The sequence below is a fragment of the Sapajus apella genome, unplaced genomic scaffold, assembly GCF_009761245.1.
Source record: "Sapajus apella isolate SASKATOON/1434 unplaced genomic scaffold, GSC_monkey_1.0 scaffold74, whole genome shotgun sequence".
Taxonomy (NCBI): Eukaryota; Metazoa; Chordata; class Mammalia; order Primates; family Cebidae; genus Sapajus; species Sapajus apella.
Window position 1 is genome coordinate 848,645 of NW_022437014.1, and position 20,125 is coordinate 868,769.

Here is a 20,125-nt window from a genome sequence, read left to right on the forward strand (position 1 = left end):
TGCTGGGATTACAGGCGTGAGGCACTGCGCCTGGCCTTTTTTTTTTTTTCTTAATTGAGATGGTCTTTCACTCTTGTTGCCCAGGCTGAAGTGCAGTGTTGAGATCTTGGTTCACCACAGCCTCTGCCTCCTGGGTTCAAGCAAGTAGCTGGGATTATAGGCATCTACTACCACGCCCGTCTAATTTTGTATTTTTAGTAGAGGCAGAATTTCTCTATGTTGGTCAGGCCGGTCTCGAACTCCCGACCTCGGTGATCCGCCCGCCTCAGGCTCCAAAGTGCTGGAATTATAGGCATGAGACATGCCTGGCTGAATTTCTACTTTTTAAAAGCTCTTACAGGATATGAGTCACTTTTTTTTTTTTAACTTTAATACCGATTATTTAGCCAATTTCTTATTTATGCAAGTATCCTACTTTAAAGTGAAGCAAGAATGATTTGTATAAGAGATTTATTCACTTAGATAGACTGCAGCTGTCTCTACTTAGAAGATTTACCTAGCAAATGCAATAGTTGAGGGAATTGGAGTTCTTTTCTAACTAACCAGTTGAAAATAAAGGGATATTTTGAGTAGTATGAGATGGAGTGGTTTAAATAGGAATGTAATGCGGGGGAAGCAGGATGGTTATTCTAAATTATGTATTTGTTCTTCAGTATTAACCTTTAGTTAAGCCCAATAGTGAGACTTTTCGTGGGAGGGAATTACTTCTATTTTACTTAAACTTGACTTTTTGTTTTTAAAACTTTAATTTCGTAAGTATTTATAAACAATGTGGTTAAGGTCCTGTGGGACATAAGTAAGCATCGGTTATAATTTCTGTTTATAAATATTGTGTGGCAGACACCAATCCAAAGTTACATTTTCTGAAAATACCTTGTTATATAGTTTATTGCTTAAGACATTTTCTTGGCCAGGTGCGGTGGCTCACGCCAGTAATCCCAGCACTTTGGGAGGCCAAGGCGGGCTGATCACAAGGTCAGGAGATTGAGACCATCCCGGTCAACATGGTGAAACCCTGTCTCTACTAAAAATACAAAAATTAGCTGGGCGTGGTGGCTCGCACCTGTAGTCCCAGCTGCTAGGGAGGCTGAGGCAGGAGAATTGCTTGAACCTGGGAGGTGGAGGTTGTGGTAAGCTGAGATGGCACCATTGCACTCCAGCCTGGGCAACAAGAGTGAAACTCCGGCTCAAAAAAAAAAAAAAAAAAAAGTTTTCAATAACATTGGAGGTCAGTAGTAATTAACCATCAGCTGATTGTCAGTAGAAATTATCTTAGGAACTTGACTGTCTTGTATCTTGGTAGTAGTTTAACAAGCTTTGGTTGAGCAACTCTAGATTCTGCTGAATCTGGAAAAACTTGTCTAGACTAGAGTCTTATTGTATGCAATATGTATATATATTTATATATTTTTTAAGGCAGTCTTTTCCTCTGTTGCCCAGGCTGGAGTACCAGGGCACAGTCATAGCCCACTGCATCCTCAAATTCTTGTGCTCAAGAAATCCTCCTGCCTGCCTCAGCCTCTTAAGTAGCTGGGACTACAAATGTGCTCCGCCGTGCCTGGCTAGTTTTTTTTTTTTTTTTTGGTAGAGATGGGGTCTTCCTACACTGCCCAGGGTGTTCTCAAACTCCTGGGCTCAAGGGATCCTCCCACCTTGGCCTCCCAGAATGCTGAGTTTATAGGCATTAGCCACTGCACCCTGCCTTGAATGCATTGTATATTAAAAACTTTTGAGGAGGTTGGAGTATGAACATAGTTGAAAGAATAGAAATGTTTCCATATTTATGAAAACTAGAATGAAAATTACCAGTTATTCTCTCAGGTGATAACTTTTAGGGTTGAGGTACTGTCTTTGATGAATTGAATTTTAGTTCAGTAAATTAGTTTGCAAGAGAAAGTATAAAACAATGTGGTTGAAGAGGTAGAAATTTTAATTAAACAATGGATAATTAATATGTATATTCTGCTTTTCATTTGGCAGCTTGATATTTAGGTATTTGTATTTAGTATTAGGTATTTGCGATGATACTCAAATACAGCAGTTGTCTAGTTAACTGTTTTTTTTTAGACCCCCACCCCTCAAGATAACTGTTTTATACTGTATAAAACATTCGTGAGTTTTGAGTTATTTTCAGATTTGAGTGCTATTTTTTATAGTGTTAACATTAATTGGTTACATTAAGAAAAAAGTTCCTGGCTGGGTGTGGTGGCTCAGGCCTGTAATCTGGGCACTTTCAGAGGCTGACGCAGGCAGATCACAAAGTCAGGAGTTTGAGAACAGCCTGATCAACATGGTGAAACTCCATCTCTACTAAAAATACAAAAATTAGCTGGGTGTGGTGGTGTGCACCTGTAATTCTAACTACTCAGGAGGCTGAGGCAGGAGAATCGCTTGAACCTGGTAGGTAGAGGTTGCAGTGAGCCGAGATTGCACCACTGCACTCCAGCCTGGGCTACAGAGTGAGACTCTGACACACACACACACACACACACACACACACACACACACCCCCCCCCCCCCCCCCCCCGGGGGAAAAAAAAAAAAAAAGTTTCCTTACTATCTATCTTTATGATGGCATAAGGAGTTGAGATTGGTGAGATAATGAAAATAATCATTAGTTAAGAGTGGAGGTCAAAACGGAGGAAACCAAAACTTGAAAGTGCTGGTGGTGTTGGCCAGCCATGGTAGCTCATGCCCGTAGTCCCAGGACTTTGGGAGGCCAAGGCAGGTGGATCTTTTGAGCCCAGGAGTTTGAGACCAGCCTGGGCAACATGGCAAAACCCTATCTCAGAAAATACAAAAAATTAGCTGAGCATGTTGGCATGTGCCTGTTCTAGCTACTAAGGAGGCTGTGGTGGGAGGACCCTGTGAGCCTGGGTGGTCTAGGCTGCAGTGAGCCCTGCGTGTGCTGCGGCATGCACTCCATGGGTGACAGTGAGACCGTCTCAAAAAAAAGGAAAGAAAGAAAGTGCTGGATTTTTTTTTTTTTTTTTTTTTTTTTGAGACAAGTTCTAGCTCTATTACCCAGGCTAGAGTGCCAGTGGCACAATCCAGGCTTACCGCAACCTCTGCCTCCCAGACCCAAGCCGTTCTTCCACCTCAGCCTCCTGAGTAGTTGGGACTAGAGGCATGTACCACCATGCCCAGTTAATTTTTTTGTTTGTATTTATTTATGTATTTTTGTGTATTTAATTTTTTTTTTTTTTTTGTGTAAGTGACTCAAAGGCCATTTCCTTAGCAAACATCCAGGCTTTTGTACTAAGAAGCAACAGTCAGTGTATCTTGTTAATAGTAGACTATTAAACAAAATAGTAGACTATTACTGGAACTGAGATTTGACTTTGTAGCTGAACCACAGTGGACCTTGGAAACTAATATATCAACTAACCATCCTGTTAAATTGGAAGTGCATTCTTCTGTATATAACTTTAATAACTGACATTTTCTTCTATCAAATAAAAGCGTATAATGTGTATGTTTGCCACAGCACCTTTGACACCCTCTAGTTGACTCTCTAGTTAGAAATAACCACTGTTTGTGCTGCATTGGAGTCATTGCCTCCTGAATGATTTCTTGCTGAATCAGCTGACTGAGGAAGCCGGAAAGATATGCATTTGATAATGTATTCTGTCCAAGACTGTCAAAAGGCCAGCTTATATCTGCTCCTGTGGCAAAGAGGGAATGTATAATGGACTCTCTTTGCCCTTTGTCCAGAGTTCAGTGAGGTCTCAGTTTTCATCTTTCTACTCTTGCCACCAAATCCCAGTCTCTTTAGTAAGGAATGGTCTTATTCCTTGGCCTTATTTTTGTATGTTTGATTTTCTAGTCCTGGTGTCTAAATCAATTAGCTAGTTTAGATAGATAAGTCCTAGTAGTCAAAAGTAGGAATGAATATAATGTTTCCTGAAATGCTGATACAAATTTTTACAAGGGAAAAATGTCTATCTCAGATTCTGGAAACCCATTTTGAACTTTAAATTCAAAATAGAAAATAGAAAATGCATTAAAACAACTTAACTGCCTATTTGTCCATTGTTTTTAAAATTCTTAAGTGTAATATCACCTTTGGTGAAAAAGAATCTCCATGTATTTAGTTAGCAAATAAACTGCCTCCTTTAGAAATCACAGAAAGCAAATTCATCTAATCAAGTCCTATTTTTAAAAAAATCATGGAGTCATAAGTGAAGGTATATGCCGTCTTTTTTTTTTTTTTTTTTTTTTTTTTTTTTTGAGACAGAGTGTCAGTGTGTGGTCCAGGCTGGAGTGCAGTGGCAGAATCTCAGCTTACTGCAACCTCTGCTTCCTGGGTTGAAGCGATTCTCATGCCTCAGGCCCCCAAGTAGTTGGTATTACAGGCCCCCCGCCCACCATGCCTTGGCTAGTTTTTGTATTTTTAGTGGAGATGGCCACCATGTTGGCCAGGCTGGTCTTGTACTCTTGGCCTCAAGCACTCTGCCCACCTTGGCCTCCCAAAGTGGTGGTTTTACAGGTGTGAGTCACCACGCCCGGCACTTGCTTTGGTTTTGATTCACAGTATGTCAGAAGTATTAGTTAGCTTCCTAGCACCCGTTTATCCTTAGTGGGGTGGAGTTTTTGGCAAAGGGGGTCTTTAACTTTGTACCAATCTGATAAATCCAACTGTTAAGGTCATTTTAGTTTCTGTGATCTGTGTGGCGAAGTTTACAAACCGTATGCCTCATATGTTAAATGTTTTTCATTTTGACTAGGCGTGAGTCCTGAGGTCACATCCAGTCTTTGATGAAACTAAGCATATTCATTTTGTCCTTCCCTACCCACTAACAGCCTTTGTTGTTTTCATGTCTGATACATATTAATACCATAAATTGTTCGTTTAGTTTAGTATTTATCTTTGACGTTATCTTCTAAAGTAGTAAGATTGGCATAGCGTTGATTGCAATTAATGCTTGTCATCAGTGCCAATTGCATCGGTGATTAAAACTACATGTTTAAGACAGGGTACGGTATCTGCGCTAAGCAGATGATGTGTAGAAGTCATTATGCAGGTAGAAACAGGCTGAAAAGAATAAATCAGTTTTATTGATTGGTAACTGGTCAAGAACATGGGCTATTCAACTCCCTGCCCCCATTCCTTTTTAAAAATTATATACCTTATTTTTCTTGCTTTATTTACTCTGAAGCCAAACTTCATTCTGTCGAAAGTGTAGTGGTATTCTGAATATGTTTGCCTCATTCATCTGACATTAAGTTCTTTGTCTTTCCAGTTGTCCTTATTGGCGATTCTGGTGTTGGAAAGAGTAATCTCCTGTCTCGATTTACTCGAAATGAGTTCAACCTGGAAAGCAAGAGCACCATTGGAGTAGAGTTTGCAACAAGAAGCATCCAGGTTGATGGAAAAACAATAAAGGCACAGATATGGGACACAGCAGGGCAAGAGCGATACCGAGCTATAACATCAGCGTAAGTCTCCCAGTTTTTAAGTTTTGTGAAATGGGTTGCCATCAAGTGAATTAGTTGACTGTTGGTTTTTTTTCTTTTAAGAATTCTAGTATTAGTAATCCTTAGAAATTTATTTATGAGTGTGTTTTTAAAACTCATAATCCATATTCGAGTTCTTCCTGGTGTTTGTTTCCATCTTGTGGTGGTTTTCTGATATTAAATATGTTCTGCTTTCAGATATTACCGTGGAGCTGTAGGTGCCTTATTGGTTTATGACATTGCTAAACATCTCACATATGAAAATGTAGAGCGATGGCTGAAAGAACTGAGAGATCATGCTGATAGTAACATCGTTATCATGCTTGTGGGCAATAAGAGTGATCTACGTCACCTCAGGGCAGTTCCTACAGATGAAGCAAGAGCTTTTGCAGGTTAGTCATAGGAGTTCCATTGTTATTTCTTACCATTGTGTCTTGTGGTTTTGATGCCTTTCCAGTGAGAGTAATAGATTGTAGTAGTTTCAGGAAGGTAAGCATGAATGCTTAGCAAGAGTTGTTTTGAAAGTTTGTGATGACTGTATAGCTTTTTTGCTTTGAGTCATTTGAGCACGAATATTTTGCTGCCAAAAAAAAATGAATATAAACGTTATATTTCCTGTCTCTTTTTCTATTATGTTCCTGTGTTTACAAAGTGGGAGTGAAAGGTAGAGGTTCAGGGAGTGCCAGGGACCAACAGGGATGCAGCTGCTCAGGAGCTATAACTTTTGGCTTCATAAAGAATTCACGTCTTTTGCCCCTGTTCTGGTAGAGACAGCGTGCCAGAATACAACGTTGTGCATTCGTGCCTAGTGAAAGTCTTACCTTTGCACTAGTACTTATGCTGTGAATAACTTTCTGTAACAGTTTTTATATTTCCCATGCAAGAAAAGCTTTATTGTAAATAACATGGCTGCAACATTCTGACTGAATACTGTAGCTAATGTGGTTGGTGGAGAGGATAGCAAGAGGTGGAAATAGCTGGGTATTTGATAAATTTTTTGCCACATTTTAGGTGGTGTCATTCATGGCTAGTGAGCAGTAGTATTTAGATGTAACAAGTATTTATTTTAATTAAGACATCAGTGACAGTTTCTCACTTTTGTTTTGTTTTTTTTGAGAGCCAGGATCTCATTCTGTCACCCAGGCTAGAATACAGTGGCACAATCAAGGCTTACTTCAGCCTTGATCTCCTGGGCTCAAGTGATCTACCTCAGCCTGCCAAGTAGCTGAGACTATGGATGTGTGCCACCACACTCAGCTAATTGTTTTGTATTTTTTGTAGAGATGGGTTTTTGCCTTGTTGCCCAAGCTGGTCTCAAACTCCTGGGCTCAAGCAGTCTGCCTGCCTTGGCCTGCCAAAGTGCTGGGATTATAGGAGTGAGCCACCATGCCCAGACCTCTATTATTTTTAATCTATTAAAATGTAAGTATTAAAGTGTAAGTAGGGTTGGGCATAATGACTCATGCCTGTAATCTCAGCATTTTGGGAGACTGAGGCAGAAGAAACACTTGAGGCCAGAAGTTCAAGACCAGGCTGGGCAACATAGTTTAAGTAAAGAAGTAAGTAAGAGCTGGGCGTGGTGGCTCACACCTGTAATCCAAGCACTTTGGAGGCCAAGGTGGGCGGATCACCTGAGGTCAGGAGTTCAAGACCAGTCTGACCAACATGGTGAAACCCCGTCTTTAAAAAAAAAAAAAAAAAAGAAGTAAGAAGAAAGTAAATAAATAAATAAAGTGTAAATAGAATGGTGTCCTTACTGTCCCAGAATTTGAGACAGTAGGTTTTAAAAAGTTCTGTTGTTTTTCCTTTTGAGGGCTTGCGTATATCCTATTCCTTGTTTTAAAACTTGACAGGACTGAATTTTTTTTTTTTTTTGTCTTTTTTAAGACTGATTTTTTTTTTTTGTGTCTCCCCACAGAAAAGAATGGTTTATCATTCATTGAGACTTCTGCTCTAGACTCTACAAATGTAGAAGCTGCTTTTCAGACAATTTTAACAGGTAAGACTTGTGTTTCCAGATTACACCAGTAGGAACTGGAAGTTTTTGGAAGGTAATTTAAACAAACTAATCAGTAACTGAACTATATATTAGCTGAAAATGATCATTTGAGAGCTGCTCTAGCAACAGCGGTTTAGAGTTCAAAATTACAACCCTTGCTCATTGAGCGTCAGTTGTCCTAATTCATCCGATTTATAGTGGGAAAAATATTTTGAACATAATTCATTCACTTCCATTATTACTTCAGTCCAGGTATTCCATTGTTCATGGTCACAAACATAAAGCAATGTTTAAATGTACTTTTATGAGGTATATATTGAGATCTCAGCTATAGAAAGATACAAATGCCCTTTTGAAATTCAGTAAAGAAAAAGCTAGGGAAAAAACATATTTAAAAAAATTATAGTGACAAAATTCTCTCATGATATATCATAGAGGAAAGGTATCCGGGAGATAATTGGTAGATAAAAGCAGCCAATGATTATTACATACAGAAAAGTTTAAAAAAGGAGTGGGAAAGATAGAATTCATGCTGTTTTGGAATGTGAATGACCAGGTCAGCCTCTGAGATAAGAAGTGTTCACTCACATTTATTCTGACTGTATTAGAATAACCAGATTATTAGTAAGATTAGTCTTAATCTTCTAATGACTACTTTGATGGGTTGTTTTTAAATACTTTAAAATTGTATATTTTAAGAACTCATGATTTAAATTGTGGTCTTAATATATAGTACAGTTTTACATGGCCTTGTTCTAAAGTCTATGTGGAGATATGGTTAAATGAGTTTACAATTATAATGTAACAAGTTTTGATTTATTGTTTGTATGCAGCCCCTGTATTAGAGATTAACAGATTTTAACTTTAACATATTATCTTCTTTTACTGTAAAAATGTTAGAGTAAAACAAGGAGTTAAGATTTGGAAGCCTGACTTGGGTTCGAGTCCTGGCTCCTCCACTTATTAATTGTGTAATCTTAGGCAAGTTACCTAACCCTTTTAGGCCTTAATTTCTCCATCTGTAAAATTCATACATATTTTGAGGAGTTTTATTAATTCCTTTTTGAGATAAGGGTTATATTTATAAAATCTTGTGATAGGATTTGATGTTGCTGTTGGGACCTAAAGGTTTTTTGTCTCAGTAACCTTCATCAAAGAATGACCTGTTACTGCCCTAGACTCCAAAAATGAGTACCTGTAAAGTACTCATTTTGAATACTTGTAAAGTACTTACCTATCCCTGTTATATGGAGAACAGTTGGTAAATTAGTAGCTAAATAGCAATTGAGGGATGAGAAAATTGGTGATTTATGGACCTATTGTATTACTGTTTTCTGTTATGAAAGAATAGTGTCTTTGGAATACAGTAGCTTTCCTTTAGAAGGTTCTCTGTCAAATTTTCACTGCAGATTGTTTTAAGCAAGCAAGATTTGGTTAAATTTGCAGTATGTCTGCAAGTCTTTGTTTTCTTTATAACCATTTGTATGGATTTCATAGAGTTAACATGTAGAGTACTAGATTGAGACCCAGGAGTTCTAGAACATTACGTTTTTATCACTTTGCTTCTACTCCTTAACTAAAATCACTGAACCTCCCTGTTCCTCAGAGTCATAGTCTTAAAACGTGAATTAAATGACCTTATACACCTGTGAGCCTTTTAAGGCCTCAGAAAATCTCATCTGAAAAACTTTTTAGTCAGTCCTCATTGTTGGGATATTTTTAATGTTCCATCAAATCTCCTCTGTTGTAATTCTGGCCCGTTTATTCTGATATTAAGTGAAGATGAGCCCAAGTCTTCCATCTGCAGTTAATGATCGTATGCGTCATTTTATAACACCGAACTTCTCATCCACTCAAACATTAACTAGTCAGTACTTAAAATTGAGCCATTTTGTCTTTAAAGATGAGAGCAGTCTCAGTGATGCACGCCTGTAATCCCAGCACTTTGGGAGTCTGAGGCAGGCAGATTGCTTGAGCTCAGACATCCTAACACCTGTAGAATAACACAGATGTCTGCTGTCACATGCAGTGATCTCAAAAGTTCAAGACCAGGCTGGGCAATATGGTGAAACCCTGTCTCCACAAAAAGACACAAAAAATTAGCTGGGTGTGGTAGTGTGTGTTTCTGTAGTCCCAGCTGAGGTGGGAGGGTTGCTTGAGCCTGGGAGGTTTAGGCCGCAGTGAGCTGAGATCATGCCACTGCACTCCAACCTGGGGGAGGGGACAGAGTCAGACCCTGTCTCAATCAATCAATCAATCAATCAATAGAGGATGAATATATGTGTATGTTTCTTAAAGATTTACTCTAAGTTGAACTTTTGTTACTGCTTAATTGTTGCTTGAAAGCAAAGAAGAGTTTAGTTTCACCTGCCACCACTTTCCTTTCTATATTCACTATTTCCTCAGCTTCCTGCATAAATCTCACTGTTGGTCTGTTGGATCGGAGATCACTGCATGTGGCAGCAGCCATCTCTGTTATTCTGCAGGTGTTAGGATGTTTGTTCTAAACTTTTTTCCCCTTACATGCAAGTGGAAGTATTAATGCATAGAGAAAACAGTAAAGAGATCAGTAACTTAATTGAACTTGATTCTACCTTAAATGTTAACAGCCTTAAGGGAGTATTTACATTGTATTTTGATATTGCTGAAAGAAAAAATAGCTTTAAATTTTTTAAAAATTGAAATGGGGTCTTACTGGGGTGTTGCCCAGTCTGCTCTTGAATTCCTGAGCTCAAGCCGTCTGCCTGCTTTGGCCTCCCAAAGTGCTGGGATTATAGGCATGAGCCACCATGCCTGGCCAAAAATTTTAAGTTGTAAAATTATTATTGGAAAATTTACATTATTACTTCAGAGTTAATTGTGTTGTCTATTTTAGTATTAGACCCATGGCATTCTTGACACTTAAGAATTTGAAAGTCACTCCATGAGATTTTTTGTTGATGGTATTTTTTTTTTTTTTTTTGAGATGAAGCTTTGCTGTTGTTGGCTGGAGTGCAGTGGTGTGATCTCGGCTCACTGTAACCTCCGCCTCCCAGGCTGAAGTGATTCTCCTGCCTTGGCCTCCTGAGTAGCCGGGATTACAGATGCCTGCTACCATGTCCAGCTAATTTTTTGTATTTTTTCGTGGAGACGGGATTTTACCATGTCGACCATGGCTGGTCTTGAACTCCTAACCTCAGGTGATCCACCCACCTCCGGCCTCCCAAAGTGCTGGTATTACATGCATGAGCCACCATGCCTGGCCACTGATAGTATTTTTTTTTAGAGGTAGTTTACTAGTATGAGAGTGAGACTGGTAGATTGCTCAGCCTCTGAATTTCAGTGCAGCGTTGTCTTTTCTCCTTAAGTCCACTAAAGGGTGTTTTTAATGCATACCTTTTACTTTTTTTCTTTTAATTTTGCATTTTGACAGTTTCAGATTTAAAGAGGTTGAAATGATAGTATAAAGAATGTGCAAATAGCATTCACCTGTGTTCTTGAAATGTTAATATTTTACCACATCTGCTTTATCGTTTTCTCTCTTTTCTCTCTAAATATATATATATATTTTCTGCACCATGTGAGATTAAGCGGTAGACATGATGCCTGTCATGTTTGAGTACTTTTCAGTGTATATTTTGTAAAAACAAGGACAATCTCTTGTATAATTACCAAAAGCAGAGAGATAATAGTGCCACATCAGTGTTTAATTACAGACCTTATTCAGCTTTTGCCAGTTGTTCCAATAATACCCTTATTAGCCAAAGAAAGCTCAAGATCAGATCATGCATTTCATTCAGCGGTCATATCTCTTTAGTCTCCTCTAATCTGGAATAGTTCCTCAGTCTTTTGTTTATTGACCTTGACATGTTTGAAGGGTACAGTCCAGTTATTTTGTTGTGTACCTCAGTTTGGGTTTATCTGATGTTTCCTCATGATTAAACTCAGGCTATACACGTTTCACTGAAGCCACAGAAGTGTTCTCAGGGCACCGTATTAGGAGGTTTGTGATAATGGGATGTCTTGTTAATTACTAGTGACGTTAACTTTGACTACTTGATTAAGGGGATATCTGCTAGGTTTCTCCACGTAATTAATATGTCCAGGATATCTTTTTAGTATGACGACTAAATTTTTTTTTTTTAACCCCGAGTCATGCTCTGTCAACCCAGGCAGGAGTGCAGTGGTGCGATCTTGGCTCACTACAACCTCTACTTCCCAGATTCAAGCAATTCTCCTGTCTCAGCCCCCCGAGTAGCTGGGAGCATAGGCCTGAGCCACAATGCCCTACTAATTTTGTATCTTAAGTAGAGATGCCTCTTCACCATGTTGGCCAGGCTGGTCTCTAACTCCTGACCTCTAGTGATCTGCCTGCCTCAGCCTCCCAAAGTGCTGAGATTATAGGCAAGAGCCCCTGAGCCTGTCCTTATTCTAGTTTTGGTATTTCAGAAACTTTCCATGACAAAAAGTTAAAGAAAAAGAGATGTATTAACTGAATTACTACATTTTTTCCAAATTAAGAAATAATTTCTCAGAGGTTGAAAAACAGTAAACTGTAGTCAACTGAATATATAAACTAACAAAAACAAACAGCAGCTGTTTCTTATACTCTTTTGGGGGAGGAGGGGAGTGGCTAAAATTTACATCTGAGAAGGTTGACAGTGGTTCAGATGTGAAGAGACATTAAGGAAAAACAACTAGGATACAATAAAGACAGGCTACTAAAATTAAAAAAGGGATATGAAATCTTTATTTAGATTCCTTTCAGTGGAAAAGGATGGGATGGGAGTGTGCCAAGGGTAAAGAAAAGGATTTACCCTTCAGTCATTCAATCAGATGAGTGGCTAAGGAATAAAGATAATTATCTTTTTTTTTTAAAGATGGGGTTTCACCATGATGGCCAGGCTGGCCTTGAACTCTTGACCTCAGGTGATCCACCCACCTTGGCCTCCCAGAGTGCTAGGATTACAGGCGTGAGCCAACCATGCCCTGCCAGATAATTATCTTTAAGCTTTCTCTCTAATCTCAAACTGGGAGGCTCTTCTTTTTCAAGTGTAAATTATGTGTGTAGATTAAGATGAAATATGTGACCCACTGTAAGTTTTAACTTTTTTTATAAATTGTTTTGAAAATTAAGTTAGGGGAACCAAAACAAAAAATTAGTGTTCTTACATAAAAAACAAATATATGTAATACTGGAAGAGAGGGAAAAGCAGGCGTCTCAAAAAACATAGAGAAGTAAATAATTAAAGAGATCTCATTACAAAGCAAGAGATTTGAGCATTGTTGGTGTCTACAAATACAGCATACTGTAGAAATGGATTACTGCTGCATTTATTCCAGTTACCAAAAAGGAGGATGTCTGCTAATAAAAATGTCACCAAAGCAATAAAGAGTGATTGGCTTTAAGAGGTTCCTGAAGTAATTTACTTACAGAGTCTCTTGTGGCTGGGAGTGTCATTAAAAAAAAAAAACCCAAAACCGATAAGAAAGTAGGAAGCAGGTAACTTCTAGCTATCTGATTAGAGAAGGTTATTTCATTGGGACTTTTGTGGGGGAGGTGGGTAGGAACTTGATAAACTAGATCTATTTCCTTCTTTCAAAGGCATGTTCTCCTTTAGAACCAAATGAATATAACAATTCCTATGCAGTTCTCCCCTCCACCCCCCCCCGCCCCCCTTTTTTTGGGAGAGGGAGTCTCACTCTGTTGCCCAAGCTGGAGTACAGTGGTGTGATCTCAGCTCACTGTGACCTCTGCCTCCTGGGTTCAAGCAGTTCTGCTGCCTCAGCCTCCTGAGTAGCTGGGACTCTAGGCGCACGCCAGCACACCCAGCAATTTTTTGTATTTTGGTAGAGAAGGGGTTTCACCTTGTTGCCCAGGCTGGTCTCAAACCCTTGAGCTATGAGACCAGTCTGCCTACCTCGGCCTCCCAAAGTGTAAGGGTTACAGGTGTGAGCTACGGCGCCTGGCCTTTTAAGAGGTACAAAGGATAGGTAAAAGGAAGAAAAATAATCATGCTTTATCAATCTTTTATCATTTAGATTTCTCTTGTAGGAGATCTAAATTAAAGTAAAATAGTAATATCAGATGGCTTTAAATATAATGAGATAAGCTTTATTAGATTTATTTACCTAAATAAAAAGGAGAGGCTGGCATGGTGGCTCACGCTTTTAATTCCAGCACTTTGGGAGGCCAGGGCGGGCAGATCACCTAAGGTCAGGAGTTCAAGCCTGGCCAACATGGGAAACTCTATCTCTACTTAAAAAAAAAATTAACCGGGCATGGTGGCGGGCATCTGTAATCCCAGCCACTTGGGAGGCTGAGGCAAGCGAATCGCTTGACCCACGAGGTGGAGGTTGCAGTGACTGGAGATTGCGCCATTGCACTCCAGCCTGGGTGACGAGTGAAACTCCGGTCTCAAAAATAAATAAATAAGTAAAATAAAAATAAGAAAAAGACGCAATCCTGTTTCTACTGTAATGGAAGTGTGGATCCAGTTGCAAAGTAATTCTAAGGCAGTTAAATGCAGCTGTTCCAAATTGGGTAACAAGAGGTAAAATTTTTCAGTCTCTCCAAAAATTGCAAAATCAGCAGAGGCCTAAGATAACGCCATTACGGCCTAAGGTGGACTTGTCAGATCTCTTGAAACCCAGTTCACCATTAAGTTTCTTTTTCATTGAGGCAGGGTCTCCCTCTGTTGTCCAGGATGGAGTACAGTGGCGCTGTCACAGCGTACTGCAGCCTCACCTCCTGGGCTCAAGTGATCCTCCCAGGTAGCTGGGTCTATAGGTGTGCCACCATGTCCAGCTAATTTTTAGACTTCTTGTAGACACAGGGTCTTGCCATGTTACCCAGGCTGGTGTCGAACTCCTGGGCTCAAAGGAATTCTCCCGCACCAGCCTCCCAAAGTGCTCTAGGATTATAGGTGTGAGCCCCTGAGCCTGACCCATGTAAGCTTCTTGAAGGTAAAAAAATACTCTCATTTAATAAACTGACATGTATTTAAAGTATTGCCACTTGCCAAGAACAAAGCTACAACTACACCTAATTAAAAGATTCTCACTACTCTAATAAAATTAATACCGGAAAACTTTAGCCCCACTGTACAGAGTATACATGCTAAGTCAGGTAAAATAAATGGCGCTGTGGCTTATGCCTATAATCCCAGCACTCTTGAGGCCAAAGCCGGTGGATCACGAGGTCAAGAGGTAGAGACCATCCTGGCCAACATGGTGAAACCTTGTTTTACTAAAAATAACAAAAATTAGCGAGGTATGGTAGCATAGGCCTGTAGTCCCAAGGTACTCTGGAGGCTGAGGCAGAAAAATCGCTTGAGCCTGGGAAGCAGAGGTTACAGGGAGCCAAGATTGTGCCACTGCACTCCAACCTGGCAACTAAGCGAGACTCTATCTCTTTCATTTTTTTAAAAATTTTTTTCTTTATGGTCCCATTCTTTTCTAAGAGGCTCTGTCTCAAAAAAACAAAAAACCCAAAAAACTTTCAACTACAGAATTAAGAATTTAGGCTGGGTGCCTGTAATTGCAGTACTTTGGGAGGCCCAGTCGTGCGGATCACCTGAGGTCGGGAGTTCAAGACCAGCCTGGCCAACATGGTGAAACCCCATCTCTACTAAAAATACACAAATTAGCCGGGCGTGGTGGCATGCAACTGTAATCCCAGCTACTTGGGAAGTGGAGGCAGGAGAATCACTTGAACTTGGGAGGCGGAGGTTGCAGTGAGCCAAGATCACACCACTGCATTTCAGCCTGGGTGACAGAACAAGACTGTCTCAAAAAGAAAAAAAAACCCAAAACGCAAAAGTAGAATAGTATCATGAAATCCCATGTAGCCATCAACAACCACCAGCTTATGACCAGTCTTTCCTCTACCTCCTTCCTCCATTACTTTGAAACAAATCCCAGCTATTACTTCATTTCATTTGTAGACATTTTGGGATGTATATCTAAAATATTAGAATGTAAACTCATAACAAAACCACTTAAAAATTGGCAATAAAAAAGAAAAAAATTAAAAGGAGAGAAATTGGCAATAATTCCTTATCCTATTATCTAAGTAATATTAAAATTTCCTGTATCAAATTTTTTCCAGTTCAAATTAGCATCCAAATAATTTTCATTTATTGCAGGTGGTTGATATGTTCTCAGAGCAGTTTGAAAATATGCATCTTTCTCTTTTTTCTCTATAACTTTAAAAGATTTTCAAGTATTACAGAATGAATACAGTGGACACTATTGAATCTTCCTCTGGAATCATCAATTGTTAACATTTTGCCACATTTTTTAATCTTTCTGTATGTATATACTTTCTTTCTCCTTATTCAGTCTTTGAAAGTAAATTGTAGACATTGTGGCACTTTGCTACTAAATACTTACAAATTTTATCTCTTAAGAACAAGGTATTCTCAGTGGGCATGGTAGTTTGGGAGGCGGAGGTGGGTGGATCACCTGAAGTCAGGAGTTTGAGACCATTCTGGCCAACATGGTGAAACCCGGTCTCTACTAAAAATACAAAAATTAGCCAGGTGTGGTGGCGCACGTCTGTAGTCCCAGCTACTCGGGAGGCTGAAGCAGGAGAATCCCTTGAACCTGGAAGGTGGCCTCCCCTTACCTTGGCCTCCCAAAGTGCTGGGATTACAGGTGTGAGCTACCACAGCCCAGCCTGGTTTACTTCTTTAAACAAAGATTTGACTGGGTGAACCTTTCCCTCTGAAATGGAAAAATCTTTCTTTTCTTATCCCAAGGGCAATTGTTAAAATAAGGGGTTGACCGTAATCAGTGGCTGTTTGAAAATAAAACTTTATGTATTCTCTGTTTAATTTCCTTATGGTCTTTGATGCAAGTGTATCTCCTACCTCTATGTATTTTTTATCCTATTGATGGGTTTATTCACACTAAGTCTTGTGGTTTCTTTTTTCCTTCAGAGATTTACCGCATTGTTTCTCAGAAGCAAATGTCAGACAGACGGGAAAATGACATGTCTCCAAGCAACAATGTCGTTCCTATTCATGTTCCACCAACCACTGAAAACAAGCCAAAGGTGCAGTGCTGTCAGAACATCTAAGGCATTTCTCGTCTCCCTTAGAAGGCTGTGTATAGTCCATTTCCCAGGTCTGAGATTTAAATATATTTGTAATTCCTGTGTCACTTTTGTGTTTTATTACTTCCTACTTATGAATTTTTCCATGTCTTAAGTCTTTTGATTTTAGCTTTACAAAATCATCCACTTGTCCCGAATGACTGCAGCTTTTTTTTCATGCTATGGCTTCTCTAGCCTTAGTTTAATAAACTGAATGTTTGGATTCCTCAATTATTGTTTACTTTTCATCATGGAAGCCTGTCATTGTAGGACATAATAGAACTTGATCACTTGAAGCTCAGACCTATTGGTCTTGATCAAATCCAACTCAGAAGACCTTAGAAATAAGCTACCATTTTGCCACAGAGCAGCTTATAGGTAATACACTCTTCTCTCAGTGCATTGTATATTTCCACAAATCTAAGAATTGCCCTATAAACATAGCAGGATTTTGAGAGCTTGACAATTTTCCATTGTTCTGGACATCAATTTCTAAAATGCCTTAATGGGTTTATGTAGTTGAGTAAATTTTGTTTTAAATTTTTGTAAGCATCAAAGTTGATTAGAGAAGGGGGCACTTTTTCTGGAGAAGAATTCTCTTAATAAACACAAGATTGTTACGGTTTCATTAGTAATATGGTTATGGGGCCATAAGTTAAACAGTGCTGCCTGTCAGGCTGTGAACTGGAGAGACTTATGGAATTCCATCTCAGGTGCCTCTGTTGCAATGATCAGGCAGCCCAGAACATTTAAATGATCTATAATAATTTCCAACCAGTAGATTATGTGGCATTTTATTGCTCAGGCAATAACTGGTTTAATGCTGGTAGTATCAAAATTTGAAGTGTTAATTTTGTCTTAAAACCTTCCAGTAAGTGAAATGCAACCTAGTTTTATCACCATATCCACCAGCAGGCATGGATAATTATTTTAACAATGCTAATGTTTTGAGTTTCGCAGTGTATTATGGAATATAGTCCAGTTAAATCTTTGGTTTCAGTATGTCTAAAGAATACAGTGAGAGGTTAATTTCTGCTCCAGTGGTACCACTTAAAGGCATGTATTCTTTTAGTGTGTAAAATGAAATAGTACCTTGAGTTTAAATAGAATGCATTTAGGCATTGTAGAGACCTGAAATAGTTTTCTTCCACTGCATTGTTGAAATCAATGAAGCAATTAGTTTCTCATTCAGAAATGTGCACACTAATATTTAGTTTTGCTTTCTTGTGGATAATATTAAGCACTTACTCTGCAGTTTTCTGGAAGTTGTGTCAACTGCAGTGATACTATTCAGGATGGTGGGAAGGAAAATCCCCAAAAATATGTATGTGTGGGCTTGCTTAGATTACTATATTTCATAGTTAATCTTTTGTCTTTTGCGGTGCTCATGATGTGTGGGGCACACGGAAGGCATTGCTGTAGTCAGTCATTTTGGTTTTCTTCTATAGCCATTTTATTATTTTAGTGTGTTGGTTATGAAGATAATATCTATTTGTAAATTGCTACTTTGTATTTTATGCATGCTCTGTAATTTGATTTTTTTTTTTTTTTTTTTTTTAGTAATTGATTTGGAATATATTCACATTCTAATAAACAGTTATAGGGGGATTATTTCTATTGTTGTCAGATTACATTTTTCCTTTGAGTGCTTTGGATGCAGCCTTGGAATCCTGATGTAAAAGCATAGGTTCTTGCATTACTGAGTAAACATTGAATTGAGAGCATCAGTGTGTGAATTCAGCTTTGATTTTAGACTTGCAGTTCAATTACGCTTTTCTTGGAAAAAGTATGTTCCAAAACATTAGGAAAGTAGTGTGTACTTTCATATATAACAGTGTCACCAGACCCAGGAAAATAATCCATCTCCATTTTAGTGAAAGTTGGTGGTAATTTTTTTTTACAAAGTAAGAAAACTAAATAGTGAATTGAAAATGAATGAAGGAACTTAGAATTTTTACCCCAGTGTAGACTTAAATGTTGCCTTGGGTATGGTTGGATCTTGGGAGGATTCCAAGAAATACTAAGTATTAGAAAATGACTTCGATTGCATTTCAGCAAGTGTCTGTATTGTGAGTAGTATCTTAGGAGACAAACTGTCTCAAGCAAGAAACAAAAAGTTGTACAATTATGACAATTGAGGGCTTAAGGCAATTTACAAGTATTTTGCTGCTTCACCTTGATTTTCAGTTATTTAACTTTGAATTTTTTTAACCCTTTATGTAGTCTTCTGAAAAGTCAGCCATGGCGCCTTGATTTGATCTTATGTCGTTCTCAAATGCTGTGTTTCTCTGTAGTAGTAGTTGTCATTATGTAAGGGTCAGTTATTAGCCACTGCATTGAATATGCTACATTGTAATTATAAGAAGAGGTGCCAGCTAGTGACCTTATTTCAGTGATCTTTTAAGTTCTGAAGGGTTCTGCAGAAAGTTAGACTTCGTGAGTTTGGATTGCCCATCAGAGCTAGCCACGTGTCTTTGATCATTGAGAAAACAAATATCTTAATTTTTGTCTTTGCTGACTTGTATTTATAAAACACAAATGCTTTCCGTGGTTTGAGCTATTGTGATCATCACTTCTGTCTACCTTAGAGAAGAAGCTGTACTATTTAGACAGTTTTGGCCAATACCAGAAGTAAAAGAATTCAAAGGCTGGGTGGATAATTAACAATTTATTCTAACCTGTTAGGTTTCAATTTTGGGGGCTTTGTTTTAACAGGAAAAAATACAAATTGATTTTCTGATGTTTCACAGATAAACCTGGAAAAAAAGTTAAAAAATGAATTTTGTGAAAGGCTATGTATGGCTTCCATTTGCTGTGTAAAAAAATGAACAAAGATTGTGGAAGGATCCTCTTCCGCCACATCATTTAATGGGCTAGCGGAACAGTCAGACTTTTCTCCTGGTTGGGCGGTGCTGGTGCCACACTGCTTTCTGGGATTTGACAGGTCTTTCCTACTCACCTTATACAATAGGCCAAATAAACTGGAGTTGTCATTCTAATGTTTTAAAGAATGATTGGGTTTCCCCAAACTGTAGGAGGTTGATGGTAACCGTAAAGTGATACAAAAGGCTAATGTCATTAAAAGTTATGTGAGGGAGATGATTAGGCTGAGAATCAGTATAATTGAGGGTATCTATTCTCCTGAAAAGTGAATTGGAGAATAAAGAATATTTAAAAGGATGTTGTGTGCTAGGTAATATACTAGCATATATTAGAAAATATGGTAAACTTTGTGGGTTAAAAGAGTGAAAGTAGCTGGTATAATATAGCACTGGACTGAGTAATGAAGAGTTTCTCGTCATGGCTCTTTGTGGTCATTTCATTTCTGAGCCTCAGTCTTCCAATTAATGAGGGTACCAAATAGGTAAATTCTGGGGTTCATCCCAGCGCTAACTCTCTAATTCTGTGAATGAGCGCGCTCTCTTCTATTAAAGCCAAATTATTAACATTCTAACTCAAGTTTAAATTTTTTTTCTTTTTAAATTTTTTTTGTTACTCAAGTTTAAATTTAATAGAGAAGTCAAAATGAGGTATACACTTTGTAGAATGTTTTTGGTCTTATCACAGTAACTTGATTTAAATGCTACCTTTAT

The 20,125-nt window shown here is 38.6% G+C and overlaps 1 protein-coding gene across 1 annotated transcript in view; it reads left to right on the forward strand.

Moving 5' to 3' along the window:
• RAB11A (RAB11A, member RAS oncogene family) overlaps positions 1 to 18,146 on the forward strand; it is a 27,997-nt gene extending 9,851 nt beyond the window's left edge. Inside the window, exons 2-5 of the mRNA XM_032251016.1 lie at positions 5,244 to 5,439; positions 5,656 to 5,849; positions 7,376 to 7,456; positions 16,378 to 18,146. Coding sequence (XP_032106907.1) covers positions 5,244 to 5,439; positions 5,656 to 5,849; positions 7,376 to 7,456; positions 16,378 to 16,517 — 611 coding nt within the window. The 3' untranslated portion in view covers positions 16,518 to 18,146. The remainder of the gene's footprint in view (positions 1 to 5,243; positions 5,440 to 5,655; positions 5,850 to 7,375; positions 7,457 to 16,377) is intronic.
• Positions 18,147 to 20,125: the final 1,979 nt, after the last annotated feature.